Source organism: Perissodus microlepis, chromosome 20 (assembly GCF_051167445.1).
Source record: "Perissodus microlepis isolate ML-2025 ecotype Zambia chromosome 20, ASM5116744v1, whole genome shotgun sequence".
NCBI classification, from domain to species: domain Eukaryota; kingdom Metazoa; phylum Chordata; class Actinopteri; order Cichliformes; family Cichlidae; genus Perissodus; species Perissodus microlepis.
In genome coordinates this window covers 27,660,464-27,677,136 of record NC_140480.1, presented here as the reverse complement: position 1 = coordinate 27,677,136, position 16,673 = coordinate 27,660,464, and the positions used below count along the sequence as shown (strand labels likewise).

Sequence of the window (16,673 nt, the reverse complement as noted above, 5' to 3'; positions counted from 1 at the left end):
TAAAATCCCTCAAACATTGACAGAGGAGGCTACAGCTGATGGCACATTATAGTCATAATTACAATTACTCACTCTGCTAATGTTGACTAAGGGATACTCCAAACAGATACCAGGCTGGCCATTTTCTAAGTGTGTGGGCAAACATCTGCAGGATACATGTGTGTGTGCATGTGTTGATAATAAAAACACAAAAACACCCCGTTATCATTTAATAAAATCATATTTGACTGTTTTAAAGGGAAGAAGAGTGGACTTGCAGGTTCCTTGTGCTATTGTTTTTATTAACGTTATCATTGCTATTGTTGTCATCATTATTAATTGTAGCAGAACAAGATAAAATCAAAACACCCCTCAGCAATCATGGCTTAAGTTTCTTCATACTCAGCTGGAACAGAGAAAGACAGACAGAGAGAGAGAGAGAAGGAAGATAAATAGAGAGAAAGAGAGGATGAAAGTGGAAAATCTTAATCAGTTGTTTTTTTTTCTTTGAGGACCATATGGAAGGTTTCAAGCAGCCAACCATATGTTGAAGGCTTTTGTCATGGAAATCATACTTTTTGGCACTTTTTCATTGCGCAGCCAAGCCGGGCACATAAATAGAAGAAAATGAATTAAAAAGAAAAAAAAATACAACTAAAAAGAAAAACAGAACATGATCAAATCTTTGAGAATACACAGAGTTTGAAGGTTTTTTTGTTTGTAACTTACAACAGATAGCTTTTTAATCAAGACACTCCCTGATTCACGTGGCCACCCAGACTGCAATTGGTACCTGTATTTGTCTTTTTTTTTCTTTAAATAAAAAAAGACAGCATGAATAGAAAAAGAGCAATTAAATGTCTACATGCATTGTCATATTATTGCTGTGATATATTTACAAATATATTTACAAAATTATCAAAGAGGAACAATGTTTCCCTACGTCTAAATCAGTAGTTTGGAATCAAATTGTGCCTCCCTCTCTGCAATTAGTATTTTCTCTGAGGACTAGCTGTAATACTCGCAGTTTTAGATAGAAGCCTACAGGTATAATATATGTCCAATCAATCTTTTTTTAATGATCTCGGTGCCTTCTGCCTTAGTAAAGGTTTTGGAGATGCCTTATATGCCATGGTGAAATGTAAAACAGAATAAGTTGGAAGCAGTGATCTCTGCATTAGTTCACTAATACAGCGACGTGTGTTCGGCAAGTTAATCAGGAGACAGGTGGTTTGGATGCTCTCATGCAGTGATTCAGCTGTAGCGTTTAGGCGAGCATTGACAGGATGATGGTGAAACGGGGAGGAGAGGACGGACAAACAGAGCAGAAGCCCATCTTACGCTCTTTTATCCTCAGCATTGTGTTTTTGTTTTATTAAGGGCAAGCTCAGCATTACTGTGATCGTGCCATCCATTTGGAATATGCAAATAGCTGACAGTGCATTTGCCTGCTGGTGCTTGACCTTCCCCTTGGAGGTCGCTCACCGACTCAATTACGCTCCCTATCTGCAGTCTGTCTGCAAACACCTGTTATCCTCCCACACTCCGCCACCCTCCGCCAATCCCACTTCAGCACATCTCATCCTCGCTGCGTCTGTTTAGAAGCAGTTGGGACAGGATGAGGACGGCTGTTGGGGTGGTGAGGGATGCGGGACAAATGATGTGGGAGTTAGAAGTGCATTACAGCGCGTCGTTTTATTGCAACAGTCTTGAAAACTTTCTCCACCAAGGCAGTTCATGTCAAGATCATTTCCATTAGTGCTGGTTAAGATGTACGTGCAGCCAGCTTTATTCTGCCTCAGAGATTTCCTTCAACGGCACGTGACACGTTTGGGATCGGTTGCGACTTTATTTAACTATATTTAATTGCTTTATTATGTCAGTGTGTTAAATGAGATTTATTGTAAACCTTCTAGCAATTCAGTTACTCAAGCTGCCAGAAGATATTTTTGCACCTGCTTGGTCTGAACAACAGTAATACTTTCAGGTGAATACGAACAGATTTGGATACTTTCTCACAATTATTATTGCTTTTTCACCTCTGCAGACTTGGTGTAACTTAATTACACCTACATTATTTGACTTGTTTTTACATCTACATCCATGTCTATGTCGGCCGTTTATAAAAATTCCTTGTCGCCTGAGATTTAAAGACAGAAAGTCCCGGAAAATCTTCAGTAATGAGGAGGAAGAGGAGGGGGAGGTGGACTTTGGAGAAACCGTGAGATAAAGTTGTTTCATTTTATTGCCCTAGGTGGAGTTATGATTGTTATACATGTCAATTGCTATGTCAGGTAAGTTATTGCCACAAAAACAAAAATACTTCTGCAGTCATTCATTTGAAGTCTTCTAGCGCTGCTACTGTACATTGTTCCTCTTTAAAAAACTAAGTCCCATGGACTCTCTACAGTTTTCATGCATATAAACATTTTCTTTGAAAATCAGCAGCATCTTACAAGGTCAATGGATGTTCCTTTTTTAAAAATTATAAACCATAAATAAATACATGATAAATAAGCAAGTCTTCAATAAATACACAAAATCAGGTAAGTAAATAAATAAATAAATAGATAAATAGGTAAATAAATAAAGTATTTACATGATAAATAGATGGTATGCATCTAAACCGTGGGCGGAGCTTTTAGCGACATATAAAACAGACAAACAGAAAAATTTGACTGTCACTTTGTAACTGAGGGTGGGTGAGTCCATACCTTCACTCTGAGGTAACACTGGCGGAGGGGGGGAGCACCTCGAACACTGGGTGAAGATTGCTCGTAAAGACTGGAGTTTATGGAAGCCACCACGGTGGAGGAAGAACAACGAGTTTTCATTGCTATAGACGAGTCAACCGCACATGGCACTTATTATAACGACGAGATCATTTGGTCTGGCTCTCAGTGTCTGTGCATCAGGGTGAGACTATGAATTTGATCAGGCGGAGTGCGTGATAACCTGTTCAACAGGCCAACGTTTTAAAACCACTGCTCTTGCAGAATTGAATTGGATGACCTATAATCTTAAATAGCTTATTTAACTCAGCTTTTTTTTGTGAGTACCCACAGTTACAAAGAAGCATTTGATTAAGAAGGGATAATCAGCACAAAAAAATAAATTTAGAAAAATCAAATAGAAAAATAACATCCATTGAATTGAAACACTGGTGTGGAAAAGGGGTTTGTGTTTTTTACCTTTTAAAATGATCTCCCTTTTTTGCAAATACTGTCATAGTTCACATTTTCATAAAAAGTTCATGTTGGCAGTTGCAAAAGAATTCAATTCTTAGCAAATAAAAAGCAGCATAAAAATACAAGAGGTCATTTTGTCTCTAAAAAACAAAAGAACACTGTTAGTCCTTTTTTATGTTTTTTTTTCTTTTTTCATTACTATTTCCTATAAAATATCAGGATTCTAAATATTATTACTATTGATATCAATATCATATTAGTCATTGATAAAAATTCACATGCCAGGCCTCATATATTATCGTGTGTGTGTCTGTGTGTGTCTGTGTGTGCACGCATGTCTTTGTGTGTTTCCATGTTCCCACATCCGTGGCAAGCATGTTGCTGAATTGTGTACATCTATCATCTACAGTCTCTATTTGGGGGAAGGTTGTTTGATTGTATGTTTCTGTGGACGATTAGCTACTGTGCAGGGAAAAAAATCCAGCATCTTCTGAAATTGTCTTTGCCATAATCATTAGAGTTTCTTCACGTAATCTCAGTGAAAATATTGCTTTCTAAAAAAAGGGAAGAAAAAAGGCATGGAGGGCAGAGTGAACAGGGTTATTGGTTGTGAACCTACAACAGGGGTTCAGTGTTTTACTTCTTCCTTGTGGTTAGTTTTCTGATCCAGAGTCATCTTCGTCTGCAGAGCCCTTGAAGCAAGCTGACTCATAGTGCTTGTTCAAGTAGGACTTGAGAGCGAAGGTCTTATTGCAGCGCTTGCATCTGTAGTGCTTGAAGGCAGAGTGTGTTTGCATGTGGGCGCGGAGGTTTGAACGGTCAGCAAAGGCTTTGCCACAGTGGGCGCAGGCAAAGGGCTTCTCCCCCGTGTGTGAGCGCATGTGACCTTGAAGCAGCCACGGCCTGCTGAAGGCTTTGTTGCACACCTCGCACTTGTGCTTGAGGTCGTGGGTGAGGATGTGCATGGCCAGCGCTGGCATGGATACGTACACTTTACTACAGGTGGGACACTTGCGGGCCATCTTGCTGTCCAGGCTGCGATGCGTCTGCTTGTGTCTGCTGAGGTTGGAGGAGGTGGCGTACGTCTTGCCGCACTCATTGCAGGTGTGGCGAGGCGTGCCGGTTCCCCTCTCCTGAGCCCCACCGTTGGCACTGCTGCTTCTGGAGCCTCCACCACGACTCTCCCCATCTCCCTTTCGCCTCGAGCGCCCGTCAGAGATGAAGAAGGCATCCATGGTGTAACCCTCGGCCAGGGCCTCCGATTCACCAGTGTAGAAGCCGCTGGCGGTCATGCCAGACTGGGGGCTGTCGGGGTGCTTCAGGTCAGGGTCACAGTACTCCCCTCCGCTGCTCACCTGGGTGTACAGGGGGTCTGACACTGGTGAAGCAAGCTTGTGCTCCATCTTCTTCTCCCCCTGGTATACAGATGGCGTGATGTAATCCTGGATGTATCCTGGACAAGAGAAACACACAAACACAGTTGGCCAAGGGTTGTGATGAGTAAGGACACAGTGACATGCTAATGATTACATGATTGTAGTGTTGCATGATTGCCCTTTGTAAAATGGTGAAAGACTGAGTGGCAGAGCTAATTTCATTTTTTCCACAACCCACAGGTTGTACAGACAATAGCTCAGTGATGCAGGGAAACGTGCAAGCTCAGCTGTGTTTAGAGAGGTTGCAATTTTACAATAAAGATGAGCGCTAGATAATAGCTCATCAAAGAAGTCTCCTGTGTAGGAAGATGCATATTAAAACCCATCTTAAATGTAGTAGGCTCACTGACTGGCCCGTCTTTCACTGTGACTGCTGACATCAAAGAGAATTATGTTTTAAGGCTAAATCCTAGAATAAAAATCTAACCTTTTTTACTATTTTATTTTAAAGCTTTTTATACAGGTTTAACAAATTAAATGTGTTTCTTTGCTTGTTGTGAAACAGACTAATGTGATACATGCATATCTAATGCAGGTCTTTTGTGCTACTTCTTCAAGCAGGTTTAAACATGATGCAGTAGAGCAAGGCCCCTAAGTGATTTAAACTGCGCAGAGCATGGTTTCAGAGTGATATATTTTATTGGCATCATTCAAGTCTTTCCTTTCTCTCCAAAGCAGCTCAGTGCTACAGGAGCTAGAAGGCTGGCTGGCAGCTAAATGCATCAAAACGTAACTCGATCTAGCCTTACGTTATGAATCTCTGGAGCATATACTACCTTCAGGCTTGATATTCTATAGGTTAAACATAAGCGAGCAAACATAAAATGTGGTGAAATTTCCTTCCCCTGACAAATAGTGCATAACTGCAGAAAAAGAGCCATTCCTGCACCGTGTGCAGCAAGCAGTGGAAATTAGGTATTGACTTCTTTTTTTAATGAAATTCAAAGTTTTGAAGTGATCAATAGGCTATCATCTGTAAAAATAGTGCAGCTGTTAGAACAGCTGAGTGCTGGAGAAGACAGAAATAATGCGAGGAACAGATCAAGTACCTGCAACACACAATAGCAGTCTATTGAGAGCGTGCTTGATATTGTGCAAAATGGCATCATGCACGTTTTTTGTAAAGAAGGTCACCTGTCTACAGCAGCGAGCACACTGAAGTACCTCCAAGAAACAAGCCATTAAGAAATCAGTTGAAGTGCTCTCTTACTGCAGCATCTCCATTCCCAAGGGTTTGAGTTCACACACCCACTTTGTCAAAGACATGACCATGACACCCGGGGACAGGGAAAACACCAGGCCTGCGCACACATTATTGTGCTGCACTGCATGGCTTCACTTTTTTAAATGCACAGATGGTGTTTGTCAGAAAGAGAGGAACACTTGTTTTCAAAACCAGATTATTAGAAAAAACACATGTTTATTTATCCTTTAAAAACATATTCTTATAATTACAGCTAAATAGGCAAGTGCTGCTTCTGCTTCAGAAATTAAATCCACCTGTTTTGCAGCCACACTATTAAATGTTATGAATATAACTGCATGCTACAAATCACAGCATGGGTTTTTTTTTGCTTTTTTTTTTTTTATCAGCAAAGCATACTTTGCTGCATCAGTATAAGCAGAATTGTTTACTATGTTTCAATTACCCAAGGTCAGACACGAAGCTTTAGGACTCGAGCTGTATCAGCCTTTACAGCCCATAGACTCATTTCTGTAATGCAAAGCAAGCATGTAATTAATGGACCCTCTCAGCCACCCCTCTTTGTTGTTCGACAGACACTCAAGTCAAATGTCTCCACAATGGGGGGAAGAAACTCTCCTGGCACGGCAGAAGTGCTGATGTTAGGGATTTCAGCCACGCTGAGGATTCTTTTTTTTTTTTAACTCGGCATGAAAAGAACAATTCTTTTGTTAGAATTAAATGCCTTTTGTCAACATTAATGTTTTGCCTTATTGTGTTTTCTTTCTTTTTAATATAATGCATTATTCACGGTGTTGAACAATAGATTCAAGAACAATAGAGAGTGACAAAAATTATACAAATGGATTTCTAATCATTTTAAATCTTGCAGAAGGAAAACTAAAAAACAGAATTAGTGTAAGCTGCATTATATGATTAAATATATAAAAATGTTTTAACAGACATAATTTTTATTAGTCTTCACCTGGAAGTTATTTAGAGTTTTGTAAACCTGTTCAGTCTCTTTTGCCCCGAATAACATTTTTTTTTTTTTTTTAAATCCCCCGTCTTTTGAATTTCACCTTGTTGCTGACAAGGTTGAATAACAGGTGGGTATGAACACAGCATTTAGCCGTGTGCCGTGAAGCCTCTCTCGCCATGCAAACATCCTGAGAAACCACAACAAAGACTCACATATGGCCCACCAAACGTGGCCACAAAATGGAAGCGGCGGGCTTAAAGCGGACCGTGAAAGTGAAGGTCGCCTCACAGCTCTGACTGGAGCTTAGTGCGAGCAGTGAGTGTGGTGTCCACAGTGCAGCTATGTGCCTTTCTTCGTGTTTACTGTACATCTGTCACGTGATCGGCCTCATTGCTGCCCCAAGCATTTTTGTCTCCCTTTTCTCCTTCCCCTCACTATCCCTTTAACCCAACTCCCCACCTCCCTCCTGGCTCTACTGTACACTGTGTTAATGTCTCTTGTGGCGGCGATAGGCCTGCACAGCTGAAACTCTAACCCCTGCTAGTTTTCAAATGCCCGGAAGGAAGAGAAAGATGTAGTGGAGCGATGGGGGTGGGGAGACTGTGCATGCTCCATTTGGATGGGAAGAGGGGGGCAAGGGAGGATCGGACCGTGATCGGAACTCAAGGACAATAACAGCTAAGGACAAATGTATCATCTGATGCTCATCGCTCATATTCATGAATTTTTTTAGTCCACATGATGACCAGATATAGTTAGCCCATGTGCGTTCAGCCACCACAGGTTGGTGCAGTCATACAAATACGTAACAGGAGCTTCTCCTGATTAGACACACGTTTTGCTCCCTATTTACATAAACTAATCCGTGGCTTTGACCTGAATTGTGTCTGTCCTTCACTAGAGTCAAAAAACAAAAGTCTGGGAGCACACTGGTGGGGGTGGGGTGCCTCTGGAGAGGATTATTTAGGATACCAGTGCAAAAATCAGCTGGCTTAATATAACATCTAAATTAATTTACATGCTACAAGCATGCTGTTGGCTGACTCAAAGGAAATTCTCACTCAACAACAAAGCAAAAGAGGATGCCATCTGTGCTAAGTGTGGAAATATCAGGCATGCTGAAATCAGCACCGGAGCTGTTTACAGGCAGGAGCGCTAGCACATCTTTAACTGGAGCAGCTCGGACTGGAGGCATGTTAACTCACCATTCTCGCTGAGACGAACCCCGAGGCTGGTCACCGAGTCTGTGATGGAGCGTGCAAAAGTGAACGAGTCGTCCAGGTGGTGATGATGATTGGAAGTGGCCACATTGGACGAAGAGAAATCATCAAGCTTGATCTTCTTTACCAAAAATGAGCGGGGCATGTTTCAATGGATAAAAACACAGAGCTGAGAAAAACGCATGAGAGAACTGAAAAGACCCTTCTGAGGAAGCACACAAGCAGAGCTGGCTTGACGATAATCCTTGTGGTTAATGTGAAGACAAGAGCTAAAAACATAAGATAAGAAAGAAAATGGAAACCAGTGGACAACAAGGCTGCCGGCAATGCTGTGTGATACTCTCTGGCTCCCCCAGCTTCCCCCGGAAAAATAAAAAAATAAAAAATAAAAGCGATCCTGTTCAGCACTGGATAGCTCCTGTGATGCAGCAGGCTTAAGGGACCAGTGAGGAAGAGAAGAGATGGAGACAGACAGAGAGAGGAGGGAGAGAGAGAGAGACTGTCAGACTAGCTGAGATCAGCAATCACGCCAGCCTTTATATGGGGCACAGGCAGTGGAAGATCAGGTGGTGCTGCGAAATGGAGCTGCTTAGCTTTAATCCATCAAATGTCCCCGGGGACACACATCAAATTACTACTGAACCGTCTGTGCATTCGCACACAGACAGAGGAGAAAGAACACAGCCAGACCCCCACTGCCCCCACTGCTGCTCCCCCTCCTCCTCTCCTCCCCTCCCTCTTTCACCCCTCTTATGCTCCATGCTCAGAGGAGGAGTAAAAGAGGAGGGTAGACAATGGAGATGTGGATGAGAACACACTCAGTGTCCTGTCCCCCATTGTTTTCAGATGAAGTGGCACAGTTTATGTTTGTCTTGTACAGGCACGGCCTCCCTCATGTCACCTCCTTTACCACAAACAGCTTCAGATCTTTCCATCCCTTCGACACGCCGCACTGTACTCACATGCTGAGAGCACACATACAGTACAGAGGAGAGGCTATCAGAGCGTCTGGGAGAGCTGGACCTTTTTTAAAGCTGCACTGGATTCCAGCACTGCTGACGAGCTTGGCTACAGGGAAGTACAAGCGCCGCACAGCTCAGCTTCCCCCTCTCTCTCTCTCTCGCTCTCTCCCTCCCCATTACCAGTGCACAGATGTGTGTCCTGCCATGCGTGGCAGCGAATTATCTGATTAATTAATTACATCTTTTTTGATTAGGGTGAAATCCAGAATTAGATTCGTGCTCACTAAATTGGCTGCATATCTCTGGGTTGGTTTGTGTTTGTGTGAATTCATTAGCTCACACTGTGATTGTTATGCTGCATCATTTTTCATTAGAGATTTCATCACACGGAGAAAAAAAAGACAAAACAAAATCTTGCAGTTGCCTCACAAAGCAGAAAACACAAATGATGCACCTGTTTGATTCACTGTCAACAGGAAGCACTCGCATTACTAGTTTGACTAAATAACATATTATTGTACAAATATGAGTCAAGACTATTAAAAGAAAACGTTCCTCTTTCTGTTGTAAGTAACATCAGATCTGTGTGTGTCCATGTGTGCTTTGTTTGCTTTTCTCTTCCTGTGGCTTGAGCGGTGCTAGAAAATTCAGTATGATACAAAAGTTTCTCAGATATTTCTTTCACTGAACATTTTATTTATAAAATGTCAGAAAATATTTTTTTTAAATACCCACCAGAGATTCCCAAAACCCAAGGTAAAATCTTCAGATTAGTTGTTTACTCTACATATCAGTGAAAACCCCAAGATATTCAGTTCAACAGACAAAAAAATGAAATACCAGCTGTGTAAAGCTTTTACCAGATAACATATTTGATAATTGATTGTGCATCAGGGTGTCAAATTATTCATAGTTCGGGGGCCACATATGGCCAGTTTTATTTTGGGTGGGTCAGACCAGTAAAACCACTGAATAAAAACTAATCTGAAAAAGAAGCTTCCTTTTTATTTTTCCCTTTTTTAGAGTGAAGCCCTGAAAATGTTTAATGAAAAATCCACTTACAAAACAAAATGTGGGTCAGTTGAGATTTTCTAAGAAGAATTTTAAGAAGCACAGTTTCAGGTTCTTCTGTAGTCAGTAAGCTGTTATTATATGTGCGTGTACTTTTAACAGATCACAGTTGATCTACAAAATGTACAAAACTGCACAAAACTGTAGCTTGTAGAGTATTTTGAAACTGAAACAACAACAGTATTTTACTTATCTACAAATTGAACAGCTTTAAGAATTTCTTTTCAGTTTTCATACTATGAAAAGCTATTTTGGTACGGCTCATTGGACCTTTCTCTTCTCCCTGCTTTTAATAATTAATTGAATGTCAGAATTAGCTGTGGTTAATTTACTGGCAATTAACTTGATTAATCTTTTTTTTTTTTTTTTTTTCAACATTCTGCCTTATTTAACTGGTAATACTATCACTTTTTTATTGATTGCATCTTGGATATTAACAGTAGTTGTTATAGATATAGAAGTCCAACATCAGGAGAACATGTTCAGTGTTTAGAGCCACTTGTGGATTCTCCTGAAAATTTCAGTTTTCTTGAGAAGAACCTTTTGACTAATTTCATAAATATGGATTTTCCATGTTGATCATACTCTTAAAATTGAGCTTGAAAGTGGTAAAAGGTGGTGTAGATTTTACTCAGACGTGTAGGCGTGCCCACTTCCTGCGGGCCTCTTAAATCATATTCTCCACTAACGGTGACCCTGTGGATCGACCGCGGCGGGTGTCAAGAGTGGACGGTTTAAATCTGTGTGGTCAGGATTTATCACAAATATGTGATTGTACATTACAGGACAAGTTGACGCCGCTGTCACCAGGCTTATAGTCCACAGCCAAGGACGAGCAAGGTCACGGGAAGAATAACTGTCTGAAACAACGAACTGCGGTGAAGTTTTGTTTTTCTGGTGAAATATGTTTTTTAGTAAACACTCTTTGGTATGAGTCATCTGAGGAAATATTTCTCACAGTGTAATCTATTCTGACACTTAAATTATCTAATTGCAGCTGTTTTCTTATTGTGATAATACATTAATGTTGCAGAGAGAAAAAACAAACATCTGTGTAGCTGCTGAGTTATTCTTCAGATTTCATTCCACAGAGCCTGGAGGTTAAATGAAGAATGAACCTTTCTTTGACTGATATTGACCTTTTTCTGCAGCTTCTTAAACCTGCAGTCTGTGTCTTCCTGAACTACAGCGCACCTCTGGCAAAAGCTCTTGTTATTCTGCTCTTTGTACAATGCAACAGAACGTAGTGAGCAGTATGTCGTTGAAGCATGAACTTTAGATCTGATACGCTCAAGGAGTTGTTAGTTAAGGGTAACATTTATTTTTGTTAGGGAGTGATATGACTTTTTTTTCCTACCCTCTTAAATCTTTTAATTAATATTAAAAAAGTTTTAAGAAATCATAAATAAATAAAAATTAGAGTCATAGCATCTTCCCAGACACCAAGATGAAGTGCCTAAAATTTCACTTGTAACTGATTTCAGTTTTAAGTGCAAAAAAATGTTTACATTTTGCTGTTGTTTCCCAGAAGCTTTAAAAAGTAATGCAGTAGGACAAAGCCCAAATATTAAACAGTTAGAAAAAAGTGTATCTGACATTTTACCATAAGTACTAAAAAAGGTGTCTTTTCTTAGTAAGTCTCCAATTTAGTCCTGGGCACATTGTTAAATACACCCATATTCAGGGTTTACAGAGAATGGTCCAAAAAAAAAAAAAAAGAAAATATCCAATAAAGGGAACTTTTCTGGAAAAAAGTGATTTGTTGATGTCAGAGGGCAGAGGAGAATGGTGGAGATGGAGATCCCCGTCATGAATGTGCAGCTTTCATATTTTGTGTGATGCTGTCATGTCAATATAAACCAAAGGAGGGGTGTTTTCAGCACTTTGCTCAATCTATGCCACAAAGAACGAAGGCAGTTGAGGCAAAATTGGGTCCAATCCATTTTGCTGCCTTATTGCAAAAATTCAGGCAACAACAAATTTTACAATTGTGTAAAGAAGCCTTAAAGAGGAATGTTAAGGTAGCAGTCAAAGGCCATAACATTAAGAGATGCTATGCAACAACTATATCAGTAACAGAAAATTCATGATTTGGAATAGTGAGTTGCTTTGAATCCTGACCTCAAACTAACTGAGATGTCACGGTGGGGGGTGCTGCGATCTTGAAGTTTGAGACATTGTAAAAATTGTGATGAACAGAAACAGATTTTGGGGGGAAGTTGTGCAAATCTCAAGAAGCTACAGGAACCATTTCCAGATTGCACTGTGAGTCATTACTTCCAGATTTAAAAAGCAGTTGGCGTGTTACTAGTTTAGTCTTAACTGTGTTTCAGTTGAATTTTAAAGTTAAGAAATCCAGGTACTTGCAAAGTGCATAACCTTTAATGAAGACAGACTACAAACTTCCGCTAAGGTTGTAAATTGCATCTACACATCTACACAAAGATATCTGGGTTTAGATTAGCTTATGACATTTCTGAAAAGAAAATCAACACAGTGTCTGCAATTTCTTTATTATTTTTCAATCTGATATCTACGCATGAAGATTTATTGCACTATTTTGGACTATTTTACAGTAGTAGTGAATTCTTCAAATAAATTCTTGACTCCATATTTCAAACAGTTGGGCCAAGTTCCAACTCTGGTCAAATTTCCATGCAAATTATTTCAAATTAGAGTAACCCTGCTAACAAACAGACAAACTGTAAAAACGCTATAATGCTCTAATGCTGGTGAAAAACCGTCTTGAATATTGATATCGTCCACATCTCCCAGAATGATGGCTGGCAATTTGGCTTTGTGGAATAAAACCACCTGTAACTGGAAAAGGCATCAACCAGCATGTTTACACCAACATCTCATTAAATATTCTGTGCTCAGGCTGTTCCCCACATGGCTTTAATATGATTGGCTAATTAATTACTGCAACATTTAATCTCATATGAATTTTAATGTCAAATTATAGAATACACAAGTCTGCTACATGTTAGAGATGAACTGTGAAAAACAACACCTCAAACATTTCTACAGCAGCACGACACTTTTTTTTTTGCCAGTTGTTCCACATCCTCGCTCTCCTCCTAATGCCAGAGTTCTGGGCCACTTATGGCCCCCAGACTCCCACTGACATGTGGTCAGTGCCTCAGGATGTTACCATAGTGACTGCACCCCCGAAGGCTGGAGGGGCTTCTCTTCTGGTCAGATGGTGGGAGGGCTGAGATACTATCAGCCTTATTAACATCCTGTATGGCCCTCCAGGGTTATGGAGATGACCTGCCCAGCCACATAAATGAAGTCAGTCTAGTTGATTTGTTCCTTCACACTGCTTCACCACAGAATTACCCCATCCGTTTATTTTATTACAGATGTGTCTTTTCTCTTGACATAATTAAAGAGTTATTGCACAGAAAACTTGATTTTTCACAGAGATTCGCACGCATAAAACCTGAAACCTGAGCTGCTCATATAATAAGACTTGGGTTAGTGGAAGAAAAGCTAAGAGTCCATTAAGTGTAAACATCTATTTTTTGCCTTACTCGAGAGTGTGAGTGACATAACAAACAATTGACAACAGAAAATGTGAACAAAACCTCGAGTGACAAAAAAAAGACATCCCGACAGACAAAACCCAAGACTTAAAGGGTGAAGAGGAAAAAAAAAAAGGATTAATTGTGTAGTAGTGTGGAGATATTTTGGCTATTTAAAGTCCAACAAAGAAGCAGAGCAGCATGTACTGCAAACTGTGTCGAAAGCATGTTACCACAAAGGCAGTTAAACACCACAACAAGACATAATGTCAATAAGCAGTGTCGGAAATGTTGGATTTAGGCAGCTGATTAAAATAACTGAGCTTCGTTAACGACTCCCTGGACATAAACATTTTCCACAGACAGCACTTTCCCAGCTGTACACAAACTGTAGAGACAGTTGAATGTCTGTGGCATCCTGTGGGGTCCTGAGGACATAGATACCCCCTCTTCAATTTTACATAAAAATAATACGAATTTGCAAGGAATGATGAGCACAGATACTAGAATCTAACTGTTCTGTTGGTGTACTAAATAAATCGGCAAAACCAAAATAGAGAAATGGTATTTTATGGCATTAAAAAAAGAACTTAAATATGCAACATGTATTTATTAAATTACAAAATACTTCTAATTTATTTCCTTATTCTGCCACAGCTCTTTCACTGCATTTGGTGCAAACCTTCCTTTTACACTGACAGTGATGAGATGTGGCTCAGTGAAGAAGGTCAGGAAACCAGTAATGAATGTGCTGTAGATTTCGAGTTTAACATGAAGTCTGAATGGACCTTAACTGCCTCCCCAGTCACACGGTATCTAATGCTGTTTGGCAGATAGTTCAGTGTATCACTCATGCCCTATTTGGCTTGTGTCTGCCTGTTGTCCTGTATGCATCTCCGAGCGTGTGTGCGTTTGTTGTCCACGGGCAACTGTTCAGTAAATAGGGCAATTAAGTGTGAAAAGCAGAAAGGAGCTAGCATGTTCCTATCTCTTTGGTGGGGGAGATAATTTATGCTAATAACATCTCTACTGCTCAAGCTGCCCAAAAATGATAGCAGACCCTTTTGGCTTCAGAAGAATCTTTTCATCCTCTTGGAGAAAAAAAAGTGGTTTCTCAACACCTTGCAAATAAGACAGCTGTGTGGCAGTGAATGGATCTCTCTCCCTCTCTCTCTGCCTTTCATCTCCAGATGATAATCTTTTCCCCTTCACTGTCTTGTATGGTGGATGTTTGTTCTTCATTTAGCCTGTGGAATACTTGAAACCTAGTTCCCCCTCTGTCTCCTCCCTGCTCTCTCTTATAGCCTTACACCCTGCACACAATCTATCATCATTTTTTCTTCAAGTGCCGTCAAAGGAAGTCGCAGTGTGTGTGAATGTATTACTGTAAATAGTATCCTATGCATGAGTGATATTTCTTAATAACACTTAAATTCGAGCTCAGTATGCTGTTCATGTGACATAAATTCCTCTGTCACACAGAGGCTTTGGGTGGCTGTGGAGAGCAGGGGCCATGCTGGCAGTTCAATAAATAATCCCTGTGAAAGTGAGCAATAAACCACATGAAATCTCTACCTCAGTCAGGAGCTCCCATGTCAGCCACTAAAGGGAAGAAAGAAACAGCAGCGACGTGATGACCAGAGACCATGGAGTGTCAGGGAAATTCAGTGACTTGAACAGATGATACAATAAATAACCACTGGCAATGCGAAGCTGACAGGTACTGAGTTAAACTAATCTTAAACTACGTAGACAGATATCTGCATATGAATATGCAGACTCGGTAGTTTATTGGTACCAGAAGGCTTCTGGTTGTAGTCCACTTGTAGTCTTGAATGCTAATAACCAATCGTGTTTAAGCAGGTTTTGGTCACATGCAGTCAGACTTGGGTTGCAAAACAGGGATTTCAGTTAGCAAAATGTAATCTCAAAACCATTGATTTACTTTTATTGTCTGCATTCACAAACCATTACCAGTGGACAGAACAGGAAGCCTTGGTCCAGATGGCTGCCGACTACACCAGAAGCCTTGGCTCTCTGATCTCAACTTTGAGGCAATGCAACAACATGATGTGACGCCAATGGTTCTCCACATACTGCATATTTGGACCATTGGCATCACATTCAAATGCACCAGATACTGACTAAGTGTCACGTTTGAATGACCCAGTGTTAAGAAAAAGCTTAGGTACCTAAAGTAAATACTTATTTTTTTAAAAAGGGAATAAAGTTTAAACCAAGTATCTTAATATGTCTTTGTTCACTATAAAAAATAAATCCTGATCTAAATCAAGCATCTTGTATCAAACTAAAGCTTCATTTATTACTTTTTTCACAGTAAATAGGAAGTTAACAGTGTCTTCAGTGCAATGGGGACCTCTATAGTCAAATAACCACCAGTGTTTCCATTTGAAGAAATCTGTATTCACAGTATGACTCTGTTCTGGGACCTCCCCACACTTCAATGGATATATGTGCAGCAGGAGGAAGACTGCAGTACCGAAAAGAGCAGGCATCAGTGACAACAGATGACACTGAGTCAGTTAAGCTATGTACACAATGGAAGTGATTTATTCATTGGATATTGTTTTTGAAGTTGATGACTGGTCGCTTGCAGACATCCCTATTCCAATCAGTTAAAGTTAAGTTTTATTTATATACTACCAAATCACAGTAACAGAAACCTCAAGCTGGTAATTCCAGTTTCTGATTGCCTAGGAAACCCATAAATATATTTACTATACTTTCTTCACTGTATGCTTCACTCTCATTGGAAATTCACTTTGGTCACTGGCCTAAAAGTACAGAAAATTTCATCTGGGATCCCACCTACTTCTCATTTCCAGCACTTTTTTTCGCTCGTAAACACTTGCAGTTGCTTGCAGTAGCAAAATGTGATTCAGAACATTCAAAACATTTCCAAAGTGGATGTAGCTTTAGATGCCGTATGATCAGAAGAGCTAGGGTAGAGGTGGGTTGCAAAGTGGGTGGCAGATTAACAGCAACTGTAAGCAGACTTTATTTCCCATAGCTACAGGAATTAGCACAGGTCATCTGCTAATCGGAAGGTTGGTGGTTTGAACCCTAGCTGCTCCATCTTCATGGCAAATATATCCTTGGGCAAG

The 16,673-nt window shown here is 40.3% G+C and overlaps 1 protein-coding gene across 1 annotated transcript; it reads right to left on the bottom strand.

The window, feature by feature from the left end:
* Positions 1 to 260: 260 nt before the first annotated feature.
* Positions 261 to 8,643, bottom strand: scrt2 (scratch family zinc finger 2). The gene is made up of 2 exons (XM_084917541.1): positions 7,974 to 8,643; positions 261 to 4,620 (listed from the first exon to the last, which is right to left on the bottom strand). Exons 1-2 carry the CDS (start codon positions 8,131 to 8,133, stop codon positions 3,821 to 3,823), a joined length of 960 nt encoding a protein of 319 aa, XP_084773667.1. The 5' UTR covers positions 8,134 to 8,643; the 3' UTR covers positions 261 to 3,820.
* Positions 8,644 to 16,673: the final 8,030 nt, after the last annotated feature.

Bases quoted from the DNA above. Each gene is read 5' to 3' on its own strand.
- scrt2 (XM_084917541.1), bottom strand. From the start codon at position 8,133: ATGCCCCGCTCATTTTTGGTAAAGAAGATCAAGCTTGATGATTTCTCT. The intron at 4,621-7,973 runs GTGAGTTAACAT...TCTCTTGTCCAG, and splicing joins GGTTCGTCTCAGCGAGAATG to GATACATCCAGGATTACATC.